This window comes from Epinephelus lanceolatus, chromosome 19, assembly GCF_041903045.1.
Source record: "Epinephelus lanceolatus isolate andai-2023 chromosome 19, ASM4190304v1, whole genome shotgun sequence".
Lineage (NCBI taxonomy): Eukaryota > Metazoa > Chordata > Actinopteri > Perciformes > Serranidae > Epinephelus > Epinephelus lanceolatus.
The window spans coordinates 2067658-2088496 of NC_135752.1; the positions used below are offsets into that span (position 1 = coordinate 2067658).

Sequence of the window (20839 nt, forward strand, 5' to 3'; positions counted from 1 at the left end):
ATCAAGATAAGAGTGTGCATGCATAATATGATGTTAATTCCACTATAGAAGAGACCTGATGATCACTAAAATTAGGTGGGGCAAAAGTGGATATGTTGATATTGGTATCGGTTATCGGCCAAATAATCCAATATCATGCATTCCTAAAGTCAGGGAATAATGCATGGCCCTATTCCTTTATGGAAGCAGTTGTGATCTGTCACATACATTATTAGCCATTTTTCCATAAATGTTCATTAATGTCAAATATGAAGTAAGTAGGCTTTTCTATGCTCTGATGACTGCAGCATTTGTTCGTGTGTCAAACATTATTCTTTCACTAATATTTTAGCACATAACAGACGATCCATCCGACTGGCATGGTAATATATATGTGTTAAAATATTAGCATGCATTGCCTTAACTCAGTGTTCCTACAGTCTGATAAGATTAGTAGATTTTTTCATCAGACACTGTCTGGTCCAGCTTTAATGACCGTAACTACAGCTGTGTGTAGTAAGAATGTAGGGGTGCTTCTTTGTGTTTTGTACCTGAAGTTCTTGACGTGGTCCTCTACTCCACTGAGGTGCAGAGTGTGGGTCAGGGCCTGGTGATAGGTCAGAGCCTGGGTCGATGAGCCCCAGTTCACATCTGGAGGGGGAGGACGCATGCAGGCAGAAACACACAGTGCAGTTGGGAAGTTTGTTTATGGGTTGTCCTGCTGGGCCAAAGGCCGTCTGACCCATGTGGTGTTAAAGGCAATGGGAAGACCTCATATGTGTGTGTAGCTGCATGTCAAACTGAGTGTGCATACAGGTGTGCGCTCAGAGCTGCAAGTCAGCTTTGTTTAAAGATGTGCGTGGCTGTGTGTTGGGGTGGACATGTCAGTACTGTGTAGCAGTGTGATTTATTAAAGCCCCATTTCCACTGCTTATACTGTGGAGGTGGAATTAAAACACAGCAGACCATTGATTGGTCAGAGGGGCTTCTCACTTGCGTAACATGAGACATCATGCACAAACCTGTCATTTTTAAATAGCCAAGCTACCGTCAATAGCAACTGCCATTTTTGTAAATTCCCTCAACCCAGATTTTTAAAAATGGTCGCCCACAAAACCACGTGCCGTGCTCAGTTAAGGAAGTGCAGACATTCATGTGTTTGGTTGCTGATGAGGATTCAGCAAGAGCTGGACAGAGCAACGGACGCTGTGTTGTTAAGATGATGTCATAGCACTTTCATGCAGCATCGCTATGACAATCAGCTAAGAACCCTGCCTACACTGATGGGGAACTATCTGCAGAGGAAAACGAAAAAGAGAAAAGTACTGGTCACAAAAGTGAATTGAGTTGAGCCACAACTTGCAGGGGAAATGAGGCATAATTCATACACAAACATTTCTTTGTTTACAATTTTTTACTTTTTTAAAGTGAAGACTCCAACTTTTTTGGGAATGTGAGAGCAAAGATAGTTAGAGGTCACTTGTAGTCTGTTAACGATATGTAGAAATAAAAGAAATACAAGACATTGTGATTTCATGGTAATTTAGCATGAGGGCTAACTCCAGTCAAACAGCGCTGGGAAGAGTGACTGCACACTACACAATGTTGGACTGAAATGAAGAAAAGACTTAGCTCATGATCATGATTATTATCATATCATTTACATAACACCACTTCAGCCTATAACAGTATGGTTTATCTACAAAAGGGGTAGGGCTGGGCGATAAATCGTTTTTATCGATTAATTCGAATTTGTAGTTTAGGCCGATTTGTTTTAATGAAAATCGAGTTTCTATTTAAAATCCGCCACCGCTGCTTCACGCTGGGCTCCCATAGTTCAGAGTGGGCTCACCCCTCCCCCCCGCGCGCTTAATACACAAACAACATGGCAGCGAGCGGGGAAGAACTCGTTCTCAAGAAAGGGAATGAGTTCTTCAGCGCTTTTGTGTGCAAGCCTGTCTGTGTCTGTGTGTGTGTGCGAATCAGGGCCGAACGCCGCTGTGCGCGACACAGAGAGCAGAGGAGGATTTTAGACGCGCACCGTGTAGGGACATAAATGACATGCCATTGTGTAAATTAGATAATAAGTGCTACCAACGCCAAGCTGGCAGACCCCCGAACCGTAGTAAAGGGACCTCCGAAGACCATTAGCTCCTTTAGCTTGTGTTAGCTTGTTGTGGCAACAACACATAAACAACGGGACTTTGTCTGCGATAAAGAACGGCACTGTATTTTCAGCACTGCAGGGATGATGCACAGCCTCTCTCATCAGTGTCTGACTTTTATATAGAGGGAAATAACTCAAAAACAGCATGCAGAACTGCGTAGGCTTCTTCACTGTGGCTGCTCGATGTAAACAACATAGCAGCACATGCCTCACTTTCTTCCTGGGGCGCATCCGTCTGACGTCACACACCACACCCGGCGCACTAATGTCTCATACCTCCTACATCAACTACACACATACACAGCTCCACACACACACACACACACACACACACACATACACACAAGCCACACACATCAGGCTCAGCCTGTAACATAAGGCTATTTAGTTTGTTTAATAAAAGGACAAGGTATAGACCTGTTCTATAGGAAAGGTAACCTTAATTGACTTCTGTTGTGATCCAGTATAATGGTAGGGGAAACACTGCTGTATAGGGCTGTCAACGAATATTCTAAATTCGAATTAAAATTAGAATTTGAAAAAAAAGGACCTCCGCATGTGAAAGTTGATATTTGATTGTGGAGAAAAAAAAAGCACCACTGCAGCTGTCCTCTTTGCGAGTGGGCGTTGGCCTGGGCCGCTGCACTGAACGCACTGCATGAGGTGCTGCGAAGCGCAGCGCACCTAAATTCTCGCACGAGCCCGAGCACTTCCGTTCACATCAGATGCGCATTTCTCCACACTGGTCTACAAGCGGTTCTGCTCCCAGCTGTTGTCTCCGTCACCTGGCTTGACACATTCGCTCGTGGCTTGCGCAGAAAGTAGACCAGAGCCGGCCACGCAGCCGGTGTGGATGACACAATCGGTTAACATGGGCGCCGAAAGGAAACTGGCTTCGCTTCGAGGCGCTTCGAGGCTCTTCGCAGTGCTTCTGCGAGCGGTGTGGCCTGACAGGTCAGAGAGGGGGGGCAAGCGAGAGGTCTGCGGTTGTTTCTAAGGTAATGTTATAGATAATTGTTTTATGAGTTTTAATGTGTAGGTATGTAAATGTTTTCAAAAACGTTTATGTTGAAATAAAAATACCTACAAGTAATTATGTTTCCTTGTATTAATACATATACAAGTATGTTTCCTTGTATTAGTTTGCCCTCTTGTGGACATAATGCGAAAAAAAAAAAAAATTCGAATGGTTCGAACTAGGGCTGCACGGTATATGCGGTAGACGGTAGAAATGATATAAATTTGGCCCACGGTAGAGATTTGCACTCTACTGTCCTATCGTCGATGACGTCATCGCACCTGCCTCAGTGTGAAAATGGCTGCGAGCACAGACAGCGGAGCAAGAGGAGCTGGTTCACGTCCGTGATTTAGCGTAGCACGTGCAACATGTGTTGCTGGAGAACTTGTGAGTGAGTGAGTTAATGTCTTATGAACAGCCCCGGACTTCTCAGACTCTTTTAGCGAGTCCCCCCAGGGGACATTTTGCACCATAGAGTACTGGGTTTTAATTTTGAGTTTTGAGATCTGCATTCTGCACAATAAATGCTCTAAAAAATACATTATATCTTTGCTTTTGTTGTTGTTGTTTTTTTTTTATCAATTTAGCTTTGCTAAGGGACTACAAAACCCATTCAGAAACACTTCTATTATAACTTTTACACTTAAATTTATACCACGATATATACCGTTACCGTGAAGGGATTCGATTTATACCGTGATATGAATTTTAGGGCATACCGCCCAGCCCTAGTTCGAACCTATGACTTATTTTTAGAAGGAATATTCGAACGTCATTTTTGAGCAATTTTGACAGCCCTACTGCCGTATGATAAGAAAGGGGTCCAGTGGAAAGCAATCACAGATGCAGTCGCAATGTATATTGCAAGAAATATGGTGCCCATATATAGGCTACTGTGGAAAAGCCAGGGTTTATTCACATGCTGAAAGTTTTGGACCCCAGGTATGTGCTACAGGCCGCAAATATTTTTTTTTAACTAGGAGGGGGAAAAAAAATCGATTTAAATCGTGAGTCGGATTTTTTTTTAGGCCATATCGTCCAGCCCTAAAAAGGGGTGTCAAACATCCCGCCCAAGGGCCAGTATTCGAGTACTAGTTTGTATGTCAGTATTTATTTTATCTATTTTCAAAGGGGAAACTTTTTTACACATATTTTCGTTACAAAATAGTTTCAATTATGGTAATAAAACATTTGTTCAACCAAAACCTCATACTATTGCAACTCTAATGCAAGTGTAATGACAGTGAGCAGTAGACTGATGAAATGTGGAAAAACTGAGACATATTGTTGAAATTGTACTATTTTTCTTGAGACATCTAAGGCTGTTGGTCTGTTTTGTAAATGAATGGCTTCGAAATGTACTTGAAAGAAAGGGTAAAATTTGGAGTGTGATTATTTATGGGTTATTATGCAATAATTTTACTGGTCCGGCCCATTTGAGATCAAATTGGGAAACTGAACTTAAATAAGTGAAAGCAATGAGCCACAGCATTTAACTTTTCCAATACCTTTTAGATTTAGCATAGTTTTGTACAAAGATAGGATAATAGATTTACTAAACCTAGCTTACTCAGACGGAGTATTGTGTGTATAAAATGGCATACGGATTTGTTGGACATTACGCTCATTATCAAAATTTTCATAGCACATCTTCAACTTATTAGTTCTAATATTTTGATTTACCTGCAGTAGCTAACTTTTGCAATATTTTTTTTGGAATTCATTTTATTCCATACAGAAAGAATCTAATGTTTGTTTTTTCTAAAAGTAATCACAGATTACTAGGGGCAGGGGGAAAAAAATCAGTACATCAAAGTATTGCAATACTTTTGTGTGGCAATATCATATCCTCACGCAGTGCCAAGTATTGAATCTTTATTACATAAATTATTAATAAGACAAATACAAATTAAACTTTAGGTAGTCTAATAGAATAATATAATCAATTGCTTTTTCAGTCCACTACATACATTTTGCTGCTTTCAAAAAATGGGTGGAGTGAGATGAAAACGAGATGAAGTGACTGAAAACTTATTAGATAAAAGCTTTCCTTTGGGGACATAATTTACAGTTGAAAAAAGGGTAATAAATTGCAATATATTTCAGTGAAATAGTCAGCATATCGCAAAATATTTAAAATTGCAATAACACTGTATCTTACTTAAGTACTGTGTTAATATTGTATCGTGGCTCGTCTGGGGATTCCCATTCCTACAGGTTACTGAAGCAAAATAACTGAATTAGGATTTTAATTTGGGAAATAATTAATTTGATCATTTTTTTTATAATCATATGTTGTCATATTAAAACCATTATTGTATCATGTTTTCGTAATTAGACCATTTTAAAATTATTCTGAGGTGCACTAATGTCTGAAATCTGTTAATGGTGTTAACAGTGGCTAGAAACAAGAAATGATTCTCAGTAACTCACCTGGCTTCTTGTAGCTGACATAGATAAAAAGACCCAGAACAATGACGTTGGTAAGGAGAGCAGCCCACCAGTTGATGACGAACATCACCACACAGCACAGCACAGCTCCAGCAAGAGAAACCCACATGTTGTAGTATTTGAAGCTGGGGCGCCATCCTACACCACCAACGAGTGAAAACAAGTCAAGACATTGCAGTGAAAGGCTGATGATATTTAAAATCATCAAACTAACTCACAGTGCCTGTCACATACTTTATCTTTATCATATTGTTTGCAAAATGTTTAATTATGGTAAACTGAGGAAATGCACTTCATGTTTAAGGTTGAGTAGAAGTCAGATTTGTCAGACTCCTTAAATAGGACCAAATTAAGTTGGACCTGCAATTCAAAAGACTAAAAAGAAGGAGACACAGTGGTCATCCTCCATGAACAGAAACATTTTCATTATCAACATGGTCTTCAACTAGGAAATGTTGCCAATAAAGAATGTGAATAAAGTTACAGTGGAAGCTGGACATGTGCTTGGGTTAAAGAATGGGAGTTAGCAGCCTGTTAGACTGGAGATCAGAAGGTTACGTACCAGCTATTAAAGACCAGATTTGTTGACTGGGTATCACAGAAACTAGACTAGTAGGATTTTAGTGATGGGAAACATTCAGACTGTGTGTGGTTACACGATGACAGAGTCTAAAACAAACCATAGGACATAAAGGGTACATTGATGGTGCTGTTCCTCACAGCCCCATGCAGGGCATTTATGTGTCCCAGGCCAGGACACCGAATGAAGCAGGAACAGTTTATGGTTGCAGAGACAGTAAAATCAATGCCTGTTTTATTGCTTCTCTTTAATTTAGTCATGTACCATTTAAGTCCTTGTAATCATATGACCTGCTTGGAGGAATTAGAAGCACATAAAGAATCTGTACCTGGAGTTCGGCAAGAGCTATGGTATTGTGGGGGAAAAAAGCAAAGAACTCAATACAAAAAAGTTCGACTACTAGATATGCATTTCATTCAGCTATTGTTTACTGTCTAAAGGCAAGTTCACCCAAATTACAAAATATGTCAATATTTATAATACCTCATCTAAATCTAGGCACATGCAGATTGGGTAGCCAGTACCTCCCATGACTTCACCACATTTTATTTTTTGTCGTTTTCTTTTCACATTTGTTTCTGGAGCACAGATGGCCTATGACAAAGATGCACTCACTGACATTAGAGTAGCAGGTGCAGGGATTGGATTAGTTGTGGTGGACCGTTAAGGCCCAGACAAACTTGAGAGAACTAGCGGCAACAAAATCCAACTGTTGTGTCGCCTCATGACGTCTGTGTCGTGGGCAAATGTTGCACATGAACACACCACAAATACTACAGCTGATGGCCAACCAGCACTGGCTCTGGTGTCGGGGCCGACAGGTTCCAACAAGGGATGACGGTGTAGGACACATCATACCGACCACGACGACAGGCGCTTACCAATGACCAATGACCCATCACTGACCGATGGCCAACTGTTGGCTTGGTGGCAGGGTCTTTAGATGGTCACCACCCACATCTTCCAACCACTCAGTCAGACCAGCCAGACATAACACCATCTAGTAACCATCCCAGGAAGAGACGGACAAGAGCTGGGATAAAAGCTTGACTGGCCCAGTTTGACCTAGGGCTGTTCCACTACCCATGAAATAGGATTTGGGAGACCAGAGACTGCTGTGCCCACATCTTGGCAGAGACCTGACCATCATGGCATCCTGGTTTTGGGTGCCAACTGAGTGAAGGACTTTCCACGGGATGAGGGGAGGTGAACTCTGTTTACATCAATGATGCTTGGTACTAGAAAAAGTTGATGGACATTTTTTCCCTTATGTTGAAATTTTAGTCTTAAGATCCCGGCCAAATTATCTGCCCAAAGAATTCACCAGTGTTCTTGCTATTGCTATTTATATTCCGCCTGATGCAAATTCAGAAAATGAAGCTTAGCTTTGGCCTGCTAACTTTTACAACTTTCCTTTCAGCAGCTACTTAAACCAAATACTGCAGGCCCTGATTCATGATGGTGATAGTCTTAAAGAAGTTGAGCTGGGAGATGCTGACTCCTGAAGTAGATGTAATGCAACCAGCTAGACTATTGCAATTGAGGCGATTCATCACTTGCTGGTCAAAAACACACAGTCCATTAATGATCGCAGAGTGCTATTACAGTCTCATGCTATTTATTACTTACCAATGATCCTTGGTGATACTGGCTTGCAGTGAGCACATTAACCCAATAGTCATTCATTATATGACTGATGGAAACAAAGCTGAACCTTTCAATTGCTGGAGTGACAGTCAGCACTGGCTAAAAATGAGAAGCCTGCTAACATTACCTCAAAACTTTGTACATTATTTTTTTCGCTACTAAAAAGACAGAGTAATGTTTGTGGAAAAAGCGGCAAATAATAGCAAATATAAAGGGTACGCTGTACAACATCAGCTCTGAAAAAAGATTCTGATACATTCTGATATTTCTGTGTAGTTGTTTGTGAGCAGAAATCAGTCCCTCTCCTCAGTGTAAATCCACAGATAATTCATGCTACTCTATCGTCATGGTAAACTGCTGTGATGCATTCATCATTGAATAGCCAACAAAACAAAACTGAAAGATACACTCTATAACAATTTAACACCACTGCTACATCTAATCATGACCAAACCAATCATATCAAATGACTCATCTGATGCAGCAGTGTGGCAGTAACAGTGACCCACACACTTACGTAGAAAAATATTTCAAAGCAACAATATAGTGACTGAGTGATTGAAGAAGAGGGGCTGGGTTGGAGGGAGGCTGGGTGAGATTTCTTATCATTTTATGATAATATAACATTTAGTGTCTGAAATTAGCCTTTTGACTCACTGGCCAAAGCAAAGCACATTTTTTACTGAAAAAAAACTCTCAGCATAGTTTTTTTATTACATTATGACTATTTTGATACAAATATTTACCCATCAGTGTGGCAGGCAGCCTTCAGAGATTTACCCACCAAATGGAAAATCCTGCTGAATTTGGCACTTGGTGGGAGTTAATTTTGGACCCTGATTAGTGATAATAATAATAATAGTAGTAATAATGAAATAGGGACTCTTATTGTCATTGGATTTTCTAACTTCAATACAATACCTTGAAAAATATTGATAGTCTATACCAGTCCACAGTCGATTCCATTTTCGATACCGTGGGGAAGATTGAGGCTTACTTATAGCATATATTAAAATACTTTTTGGCTTTTCTTTGACGTAATCACTTTTTGTGTTTTATATTGCTTGTTTTAGAGCTATACATTTATTAATTTGTATTTCTGTTGTCTGTCTGTAACTTCTCTTGCTGCCTGTCTTGGTCAGGACACTCAGGAAAAAGGAAAAAGAGGTTTTTGATCTAAAGAGGTTTTTCTGGCTAAATTAAGGTTAAATAAAATAAAATATAATAAAATACCATTCAAATTTTCATAAAACATAAATAGAACAAAACTAAAATATGACATTGACGACGACAACGGCGACAACGAATTTTCTTTCCTTTTCTTGGTTAGAAGCTGACTTAGAGGCTGACTGAGTAAACTGAAAATGAAAATGAGCATTGAAACCATTTCAAATATTCAGGCCAAATATGTCAGTAACAACATAGATCAAACAATTGTGATTGTTTTGGTTATTAAAAATACATTCATCTAAAAAAAAAATCATATTATATCTGCATTTCACATACAGTGCCTATTAGCAGGAAATCTGCACTCTACTGTGTGCACTTTTGTAGTCATTTTTATAGATCATTCAACAACTGGCCAATGGCACAACAGTTGAAAATTTGTCACTTAGCTTACACTGGCACATTAACAGCCATGTTGATCAATTATCCTACTGAAAAAATGGCAAGTCATGTAAATGATCATCTGACTGCTTCTGCAAAACACTTTGAAAATACACAGTAATTCTAACTCAGATTTTCTGCTAGCTTCACAATGGCCATTCTAGGATAGGACTAGCCTCATGAGCTGTAAAATATTATTTCTAAGCTCTTAGAGCAGCTAAACATGCCCTGAACTGTAGAGTGCATCAGGGTAATCCCTTGAAAACCCCTCATTTCCCATCACCATCATTGTTAAGTACCATATGACTGGTGACTCTGCCATCACAGCTGATAAGCCGCTCGTTTCTACAATCAGACAAGACTTGTCTCTTACGATGAGTTCTTCTGCAGCTTTCATTTCTGGATTAGCACATTTTACTTCTTTTTTGATCTTACCTGGTGAGTTTGCCAGTGAAGCATGGAATACAGAAAAGTTGATCAAGGCATAGGATGCCAAGAAAAAGTTGGAGATGATGGGGGCAATGACGTTCAACTCAGCTGCAAGAGGAAAACACCAGAAAGAAATCACTCAACTCAGAAAGGGCCAAAACTCAAACTTCATGACCTCTAGTCCTTTAAGGAACAGCAACAAAAAATGCCTCTAATTTGACTCAACGCTGGCATCAAGAACTCAGTGTAACTAGCCAGCCAGTGCATTCCTTACACCATCCAACACTTTGGTCCAGTGCAAAAATCCAAAACATTGGCATCAAATTTGGTGAAGATATTCACTCTTTATAATTCTGGTACACAGACCTTTTCACTAGCCCAAGTTTCTCTTACAGTTTACATTCATGTCTGTGCACCCATTTCCCCCCCAGCAGCACAGAAGAGCTATACAATCAGCACAGTTTCAAGATAAGTGTCAGTAGTTCAGTACCCAAACAAATATTTCCCCATGTGCTCCTGAGATATGATGTTGATAAATGGCCAGAAAAGTGTAATCAACATTATGATGTCACAGTGAAGTTGACATTGGATATAAAATGGATAAAAAATGTCATCACTTCTTATTTGATCCTATTAGACATTTGTGTGACGTTTTGTCATAATTAGCATATTCATTTTTAAGTTATGGCCAAAAATATATTTTCTGCTGTCATACTGACCTTGACCTTTGACCACATGTCAAATTTAAAGAAACTCTCTTAAGGTGTTCACCAGATGCAAGGTCACATTGACCTTGAACTTTGACCACCAAAATCTAATCAGTTTATCATGGAGTCCAAGTGAATGTTTGTGCCAAATTTGAAGAAAATCCTCAAGATATTGTTGAGATATCATGTTCACAAGAATAAGACTGATGCGTTCACACAGACTTTGACCTATTACCACCAAAATCTAATCAGTGCATCGTTGAGCCCAAGTGGACATTTGTGCCAAATTTGAAGAAATTCCCTCAAGCTATTCTTGAGATATTGCGTTCACAAGAATGAGATGGATGCAAGGTCATGGCGACCTTAACCTTTGACCCTTGACCATTAAAGTCTAATCAGTCCATCACTGAATTCAAGTTAACCTTTGTGCCAAATTTAAAGAAATTCCCTCAAGGCATTCTTGACATATTGCGTTCACAAGGACAGGATGGACGTATAGACGTACAACCCAAAAACATGATGCCTCCAGCCACTGCTATCACCAGCGTGGAGGCATGCAAACTGTCTTTTGGTATAAATTATAGGCTAAAAACAATTGTTCTGAAATAATTTCTCCATTGAAACCAAAGAAAATACTAATGTCATTATTGGGAACTCAAAAAATTTTACATTATTTGTAAATGCATCAACTCAACACTGTCTTTATTTTCTCAATAATTAATACCAAATTACATTGTTCTTTCCAGGAAACTTCTTGGAAATGACTGACATTAGAGTGTTACTGCTTTTTTCATATTTTTTCAGTAAATTTTGCAGCCTCTAGTTTTTCAGTGGTGTTTAAGTAGTGCTTATTGTGGTGTCATTCAATAACAATGGTTAAATGTCAGAGTACAGATGAGTAGTGTGCACATCCGTACCGATAAGGATGAAAGCCAGAGCAATACCAAAGGTGAGGATGTAGCCTCGGAGGGGCTCGTTGTTCTTGCCGTAGCCTTTAGCGAACATGCCCAAGCCTGGGTAGATGTTGTCCTTACATAAAGCCTGTAGAATCAGAAAACATAACGCCAACTTCAGACTTTTAGTTGTTCATAATCTAAAACTACAACATTGATTACAATCCAAATCTCTAATTAAATGGGCAAAGCTCACTTGTTATTAGTGCAATTTGTTAGATACCTTGATGCAGTATAGGTCAGTTCTTACCTGAAAAACTTTGGGTGCACTGACTAAAGAGGCAAGAGCTGAGGACAGAGTGGCAGAGAAGATTCCAGCAGTGATGATGGGCCCAAAACCAGAAACCACGCTCATCACCTGAACCAAACATTAAATGCAGATGAAAACACTGACTTTTCCACCCATCAACCAACCCCGTCATTTTAACGTCAGTCTCCTGATATACTTCAGACCTCATCTTCTGCAAGAGCTGCTTCATACCTGGAAGTCCTTCCGGAGTCCATAGCGGCATCCGCCTTTTTCACTCTTACACGAAGAAAAATCATAGCCAAATTTGCAGGAAGCATCAGTACAGTTCATCATGAATTGAGAACTAACTGTGTCACTTGCATTTCCACTGGCATCTCTCACAATGCAGGAGCCTGGTGTGGAACAAGGAAACACATGAACACCCTCTTAAGAAATTGCAGATTCTTAAAGCTACAGAGAATATCACATGTAGTGGGCACTACTGCACCTGTTGAGACAGCAACACCTAGGTAGACTATCCCTGTGATCAAAATGGCCAGCAGGGTTCCTCTAGGAATGGCCAGCTGAGGGTCCTGCAACAAACAAGATAACAAGCAATCTATCTTTCCATCACAAACCTTTGAATCCTTAGCAGTAAAGTGCTTTTAGATGATGTCATCAATCCTCTGCTTGCCACACTAAAGGTCATCAGCTCATTCACTTGGTCACGCTTATTTATTTCACTATTTTCAACAAAGCACATTCACCTGTGCAGAAGAATCTACACAGATGATGGTTTGACAGCTTTAGTCAAATCTGTTACACCAAGATAAACCCCTTGAGATGTACCATCTCTTTACCAAGGCAGTTTTGCTAATAATCACAGGTAACTTACAGCGAGGTCTCCTGAAATATTAGCTCCGGCCAGAATACCAGTGGCTGCAGGGAAGAAGATGGCAAAGACAGAGAAGAACGTCTCGCCTCTGAAGTCAGGACCCATGTTTTCCCACATGATTGAACCTAGAAATAGAGTTTCAAACACCAAAACATCAACTGATAAAACCTTCAGTACCAACACTGCTGGAGCTAACAGCCTACAGGCCTCAAAAGTTTCCCTTGACAAATCAGTTTGTGGTCTCACCGTCATAGCCAAAGAAGCCCACAGATTCCTTCGACTTGACAGGAATGAAAGTTCCGATGAAGTAGTTGATGATGGCTGTGATGAGGACCACGAGCAAAAATATCTGGGCCTACAGATAGGCAAATTGAGCGATTCATTAGGCACAATGGATCTCTTAAATCTATGGATGAATCAATCATAGTGTGTGTCTGAGTGTGACAGAGTTTTCTTAACATCTGCTGTGGGAATTTTCATTAGGGCTTAGACTTGAGCATGTCTAGCTTCTACGCAGTTGATGTTAGCTGTCAGTGTATCAGAGATGGACCCTGTTTGTACCTTGGCCTCCCATTCCATTCCCGCCACAGAGATGCCCAGGAGAAGGATTACTGTGATGGTCCCGATGATTCGTATATCATTGATTTCATCTGTCATAACGGCATCCACACCCTGAGAGACAATACATAAGAGTTGTTTAATAGTATAACAATAAACTGCCAATTCCTTAAGTGCAAACACTGGAGTTCTTTGATCTTTGATCTGGTCTTTTAACTATTATTACAAAATACTCAAAATAATAGTTTAGGCAAAAGTTCAATGATGGTGTGCTCACAAATGAAATTTCAATTAAAATTCAAAATGCTGAAGCTTTCCTGTTTAAACCCAGGTCTTTAGGGTTAAAACAGGAATACTTGTCTGAAAAGAGCTCTACAGAGCAATGACATTAAGTTGGACTAAATACTGATGATGAGACAGTAAAGCCAAGTTCAGTCCAAAGATTGAGACAGGCATCTACAATGTAATGCTCTGCAACATTCTAAAAATCCAACCAGTTCTAATTTCCATTTCTAATTTATTTTGTGGCTGAATATAATTGGCTGAATATAATTTGAAGCTTCTTAAAATATTAATGACAATAGTGATAGTGAGATACTGGCTACAGTTGCATTTGTAGTAATGATGAAAAGGCGGGGCACAAGCAGCGAGCAGCGAGCAGCGAGCAGCGTCCCACTGTCCAACACTGGCACACCGTGAGGACAAAATCAGGGGGCTCAATAGGGACGGAGCACCTGCCACAGCAAGCAAACACACTGTGGTCATTCTGACTTGACCAGCAGACTTTACTACAAGCCAACTGGCTGTTGAAACAGGTGATATGCTTTACATTCTGAAAACAGCCGACTCGAGCAGCCGAGTTGCAGGTGACACATCAGCTGGACTGAGCTGAGCTCAGATTCACACTGCTGCAACTTTTCTCTGCAATGTTCTTAAACAGTTTCGTTTAAGAACATTGCTAATCTGAACTAGGCTTAAGATGGCAGCAACAAATCTGCCTGAGGAAAAATACTGTTCTTTTAAGCTTACTTTTTATAGTGTTATCGCCGCTACCGTCACAGTTTCCATTTTAAACACAGCAACCGCTGCACAGCTATTTGCTGCTGCCACCTTAGGGCCTGTCTCCACATAGCATTTTCTTTCTGAGCGCTGGTGTCTTTTTTCAATTGTTGCCAATGAGGAGAGGTGGTATCAGTTTCATAAGTCATTAAAAAAAATCTATGTGTTTCTCTTATAACTGCCCTTAACTGTTGTCGGGAGATGACATTTGATAAAGTTTTTGGATTTGATGTCGTCACATGACAGCTTGGACGTGAGAAAGAGAAGAAAAGATGGAAAGCGCGCATCAAGCGAGTTGGTCCCAAATAACTTCACAACTTCTGCAAGCAGCAGCAGCAGCAGCAGCAGTGAAGGAGGGAGAAGCGCAACCCGAACCACCCAGCACCGCGGCCAAAGTTCTCAATCCACTACGTGTCCTGCTCCAGCCGGAAAAAGTAAATATGCTGGTTTTTCTGGTGAAAAACCTTGAATGGTTTTGAAGCATAGGATGCTGCTATAGTTATCATTATACTTTGCTTTTATTTCACTTTCAATGAGGAGTAGCCTGGACGAAACAGTTCGGACTTGGAGAAAGTGAACTTTTCAAATTAAAGGTAGGCTCTAAAAATAAACCAATCCCGTTGCGTTCTCAGGATAGGATTATATATGCCCATTTTCGGTTATGCCTTGTTATGTATTGAACTGTTTTTCTTATTTGATAAGCCCTAGTACTGGATGCTGTAGAGTTGTGTTTTTAATTTATTTGATTTATGTTGATTCTAAAAATAAACCATCGGACAGTGCCCATCACGGTCTCAGGATACGCTGTATAGCACACATTTTCGTTACTGCCATTGTTATCTATTGTTACTTTTTTATTATTTGATAAGCCTATAAGTATTGGATGCTATAGGGCTGTATTTTAATTTAATGATTTGTGTCGATTACTGTACTAGAAGTGGACTGTAGCCCACAGACAATTTGTTGTTATTTTATTCTGTTTGGTTGACTGCTGCATTTGCACTTTTTTAAATATTTATTAATAAAAGTAGTTAACGTTGTGCATGTTTTGTTATTTTTGCAGTATTCTTAGGCCTATGTGATGTTTGCTATTCTGTTTCTGAATGCTATAGGTGCAAGCCGACATTTTGGTGACTCTGCTTGAGCCCTTCAAAGTGATTTTTAATTAGACACGGTATTACCATATACCCCGGGAAATGTGGGGAAGGTTTAACGGTAACAAAATCTGGATACCGCCCAACTCTACCGTAAACAGCCACATGCGACTACCTAGACAAAAAGCACCGCACCCAGCATCTTCCTCAGAGAGCTCTGACTTTTTGTGCAGCCCCTCCTGGCGCTTATAGTTGAAAATCTCGCTCTTCAGACTGGACTCTCTGACGTCAGAGTCCGGATAACCCGTAAAAAGCTGTCAAACAGATAACAAAAGGTATTTATATAAACTGACGGGTACAGGAACAGGTAAAAATGAATTGCATGAGGGCAGGCAGCAGGTAAGAACAAAAATAGATTTTTTATTTTTCAGAATAAAACAAATGAAAATGATGTGCAGTATAGGTGTAATATTTTGACATCTAAATTACTACTGTATTATCGAGTCGCAATTCCTTTTATTTTGAAAGTCAATGACACAAGTGGAACCTTTGACCCTGTCATCACATCGGTCACTAACATGGGGGACTCCACCCATGAAACCCTGCAGCCCCAGGATGAGGTGGCAGTCTACATCGAGTTCAAGACACCCAAGGAGGATCCTTTTGAGGTTTTATGGTGGTGGAAGGAGCATGCTAAAATGGCTTTTTAAATGGCGCACTAGGATGAGGCACTCCTCAGCACTCACTGCTTTTCTGCCATAGAAACACGCTATTTGGACAAATGGCCTTATAGGCTGGGTTCACATTTTTTTGAGTCCGTCTTTAAAAAAAAGTCTGATATGAAGACTGAAACACATTATGTTAGCTGTAATTATTCTTAATGTTCATACTGGCCTTTCAAAGGTAAAAAAAAAAATTCACAGCCCTCCATTTGTACAAAAATACATTCCAAAGTAGGGCATGAGATTTTCACGTTACGATAACTGTCTCAGAAAATATTGTGGCTTCATGGTATTACAGAATTTATGGTATTAATGACCCTAAACGAGCTTATTTTTGGTTGAACAAATGTTTTATTACTGTAACTGAAACTTGAAAGCATTTTGTTTTGTTTTTCAATAGTGTATATAAGAAAATGTACACGGTATGATAATTGTCAGCTTTTATATCAAGGTATACCTTGAAACCAGTACATAGCTGCAACCCTATTCCAATGTTTATCTGAAGATAATGTAAGGCTTCACTTGTCAGAAATCATCAAATGAAATTAGTATTTTCCAACTACCAAAGAACTCCCTCTTTGTGTTTCCCTGGACAGTGTTTCTGTCCTGTGACCCTCTAAAGTATATCCGAGCATAGCTAATGGATGGATGGATGGATGGATGGATAATAAACCGCGTTGGTATTAGTTCACTTGGCTAAACTTGCTTAAAAAAGGTGTCCCATTGCTACCCATTCTCTCTCTCAGTCAACAGCAGAAAGCTGTCTGTTGGGCTTGGGAAAGCTCAGGTGTAGTGCGATGTAGCCAGGAGAGCTGAAGTGCTGAAAAGGCAACAACAAGACAAGAGATGCAGTAGTAATTATCAACTGTCTGAAAGCACCATCAGGCACAAAGAGACTTACTTTAAGAAGTTCCACAACAGTTTCAGCAAAGCCCACCACATACATAGCTACAGCCACTGCATTGGCAAATGCAAAGATCAGACCAATGGAACCTCCAAACTCTGGGCCCAGACTCCTTGAAATCAAGTAATAAGCTCCACCTGGAAACAAAAGGTAATGATGTTAGTAAAAGTTAACTGTTGTGAAAATTACACTGACAGTATAGATTTACTTTTCTTATATTGAGTATACCTACCATGAAACTTTTAAAAACTTACAATTAGAAGTATTTTCCTAATTTAACACCCTGTCTCTTTTACTAGCCTGGTGTAGCTAAACATTTTGACAAATAAAGGCCTCTCCCATTAGGCATCTGGTCTGATTGTCAAGCACTTCATTTTTTATAAAAGTTCTTTGGATGTGTAAAACCAAGTTGTTGGTTACCCCCTTGAGTTAACGTTAGTTAGCTGTTTAGATTGCACATACCAATATAAATGTTAAAACTTTCATCAATATGGAGATGCTACATATTGTTAGCTCAGTTCATTTCATTTTACTGAAACCATGAGCACCAAAGAAGACCCTAATTCATTCAGATTTACCAGCATGACGGAAAAGCAAGTGGTGACTACCTTCCTCTGAAGCTGTCATAAAGTCAGAATATGTGTCCATTCTTAGAATGCCTCTGTTGCAAGGAATGGGACCGGTTGCAGCCTTATTTTCAAGGTCTGGATGTGACCGAGGACGAGACACCTCCACCTGAAGTAACGTTAGTATCCAGCTGGGCTTTATCTAGAGCTCGCGAGATATATTTCGGCCGAGCTTTGGAAAGCAGAGCTAACATGGCACCACACCAGTAAGGTAAGACAACACGTTTACATGTTGTTTTCTATATGTTCTCTGACATTTATCCTAACGATATGAGGTGGTCTTTGTGGAAAAAAAACTTGTTTAGTGGACTAACTTTGCACTTGAAGGTTGCCCGTTCACTTACGTTTAAACAGGTCCGGCGCTACTATGTGCCCCGGCTGTATCTAGGCTAACGGCTAACATGCTAACTATTATTTCTATGCCACTAGTCACTTGAAACAAATTTAGGACGATAGGAGACGGGTTGAAATAAACAGAAATTTCCCTTTAAGGGGAGGAGTTGAGCATAAGGTCTCGCTATATGCAGATGACCTTCTCCTATTTGTTTCAAAACAAGCCATCTCATTGACAGAAGCACTGACTGTATTGGAGGTTTTCAGTCACTTCTCAGGATACAGACTTAACTTAAATAAGAGTGAACTTAATCCAATTAAAAAGCAAACTTTTACACTAGATTATAGAAATTTTCCTCTGAAGGTGGTAAAAGACCACTTTAATTATCTTGGGATATGTAGAGATTTTAATAACCTCTTTAAATCTTTATTTTTAGTTTGTTCGACCAGCCAAAGCAAATTTGATCCAAATGGTCCCCACTGTCCAAACTTTTCCAAAAATCTTTTTCAGTATCTCCCCATTCTCATTCACAAGTCTTTTTTTAATCTTTAATACTATCCTACATTTGGAATGGGAAACACCCCCAGTTACGAAAAGCATTCCTTTAGAGACCCAAGCAGCTGGGGGGAAAGGCTCTTCCTAATTTTCAGTTAGCAAATATCAGTTGTGTGATGTATTGGATGCACTTTCACCTTGAACCCTCATGTCCAGCTTGGGTAGCAATGGCAGTCTGTGCCAGTAATCCAGTTTCTTTGCCTACCCTTTTAGGTGCTGCACTTCCACTTACCTCTGATACTTCTATCAGCAACCTTGTCGTTAAGCATTCCTTACAAATCCGGACCCAGTTCAGGAGACATTTTGGACTGCAGGCCTTCTCACTCCGAAGTCCTATTGCAGCTAATCATCTATTTGCTCCCTCATTGGCTGATGCCCCATTTAAGATTTGGCACAAAAAAGGCTTGAGATGCTTTGGTGATCTCTCTATCGAAAATCGCTTTGCTTCCTTTTTTATCAATTGTCAGAAATCTTTGGTATATCCAAAACACACATTTTTAGATTCTTGCAAGTCAGGCATCATGTACAATGTTTAGTATCACAATTTCCTCATGAACCTCCAGTCAATCCGACTGATATATTTCTCTCTGTCAACCCCATTTCGAAAGGCATTATGTCTCATCTTCACAATCTTATTTCAAAGCTACATTGCCCCTTAATGGTGGCTATAAGAACTGCCTGGGAACAGGGCCTTGGTTTTACTCTCAGTGATGACACATGAGACTCAGTGCTTAATTGTATACACTCCTCGTCAATGTACGCTTGTCATGCACTCTTGCAGTTTAAAGTGATCCATTGTGTCCATATATCTAAAGCCAAATTGGCATGAATATATCCAGATGTGGACCCTACATGTGATAAATGTAAAGGTGCACCTGCCATGCTCCTTCACATGTATTGGGCATGCCCCTCTTTGGTCAATTTTTGGGAATTAGTATTTTAAACAATCTGTGACACCAAACAGAGCCAAATCCCATGAGTAGAAAACCCTTTATTTACAAACTGTAACCATGGCTAAAGCCAACTCTACTGTAACAACCCTCAACTAATCTCTGCTTTGACATTTCACTGATCGCTTATCTCACTGAAAAGCAAAAGAAGAACTCAGCGGGAAGGAACTCCGCACAAGTTAGACCTAACCTCACTAAGTCTGCACATTTCACCATCGGCTTACATTCAACTGTTACTGTGTAGCAGGAGTGCCAGGGACAAGCTAATACATACATGAGGCCACTGTGTATGGCTTCACTGAGAAGTTATGATAATAGAATGAAAGAGAGTTCAAAGCAGGTGCTAATATGGGGGTGATTTAAAGTAGCTGGTATAGTGTACAGATAAGTGGCTGTGCAAGGGCTATACTGCTGACATTAGCAAAAAAAACAAAACAAAACAACAAAAAAAAACACAGTTCCCGTCTTCATTGCAATGTGCTTGCTGCACAAAAAAACTTGAATTACCACCTTCGGTTGTATGCCTCTGCACACCAGTCAAGTTGCAGTTACAGTTTACATCCATGTCTGTGAAAACATGGATGTGTCACACGCATCTTCAAGTATCTGATCAAATGTAACCTCTTCTGTTCCTGAGTTATGATGTTGAGTAATGGCCAAAAGTGTTTATGCAGAACACTGTGATATCACAGTGAAGTTGACCTCTGACCTTTTTAAATATATTTTAAAATGTCATCAACTCATTTTATCATTTATATAATAATGACGGTGATCTCTGAACTTTGACCACCAAATTTTAATCAGTCCATCATTGAGTCCAAGTGGGCAAATATGAAAAATTTCGTCAAGGCTTTCTTGAGATATTGGGCTCTAGTTTCGCAGTCCGGGCGAGGCGGGGGCGCAGCGCACCTGCGCTTCGCCAACTGGGTATGGCCAGGCGGATTTTGCAAGTTTGGCACACTGTGCGCCTGGCGCAGCTACTCCTCTTTCCCACCTCCGTCCCTCCTACCTGCGCAAGTCGGAAAGAGGGAGGAGAGAAGGCGTGGAGTGGGTTTTACACACATCACACCAATCAAATGAGCCCCTCTCCTCGCCCTTAAATGCGCCGCACAAAGGCGTAATGAGAGTTTACTCAATTCGCCATGGCAGAAGAGAGCAGCAGTGTCAGACAGCCAAACTCCTCCCAGGAGGAAACTGATGTTTTGGTCCGGGAGGTCCAAGCTCGCAGTGTCCGAATATACGGAACTGCGAGCAGACCTCCACGGGCTGATGATTCAAAGGTAGCCTGGGAGTAGGTCACCACAATTGTAAATCAATGTTGCATTTCTCTCGTGCGTGTGCGCGCTCTCTCTTTCTCTCTCGCAGTCTCACTCT

General features: G+C 40.3%; 1 protein-coding gene across 2 annotated transcripts in view; it reads right to left on the minus strand.

Annotated features, from left to right (window-relative positions):
- Positions 1-20839, minus strand: part of slc12a2 (solute carrier family 12 member 2) — a 119478-nt gene that overhangs the window by 30008 nt on the left and 68631 nt on the right. For both annotated transcript variants that reach the window (XM_033646951.2, XM_033646950.2), the window contains exons 5-15: positions 16998-17137; positions 13225-13335; positions 12910-13018; positions 12664-12788; positions 12277-12361; positions 12021-12181; positions 11790-11897; positions 11504-11627; positions 9886-9987; positions 5598-5753; positions 531-630 (exon numbers count right to left, since the gene is read on the minus strand). In XM_033646951.2, coding sequence (XP_033502842.1) covers positions 531-630; positions 5598-5753; positions 9886-9987; positions 11504-11627; positions 11790-11897; positions 12021-12181; positions 12277-12361; positions 12664-12788; positions 12910-13018; positions 13225-13335; positions 16998-17137 — 1321 coding nt within the window. The remainder of the gene's footprint in view (positions 1-530; positions 631-5597; positions 5754-9885; positions 9988-11503; positions 11628-11789; positions 11898-12020; positions 12182-12276; positions 12362-12663; positions 12789-12909; positions 13019-13224; positions 13336-16997; positions 17138-20839) is intronic.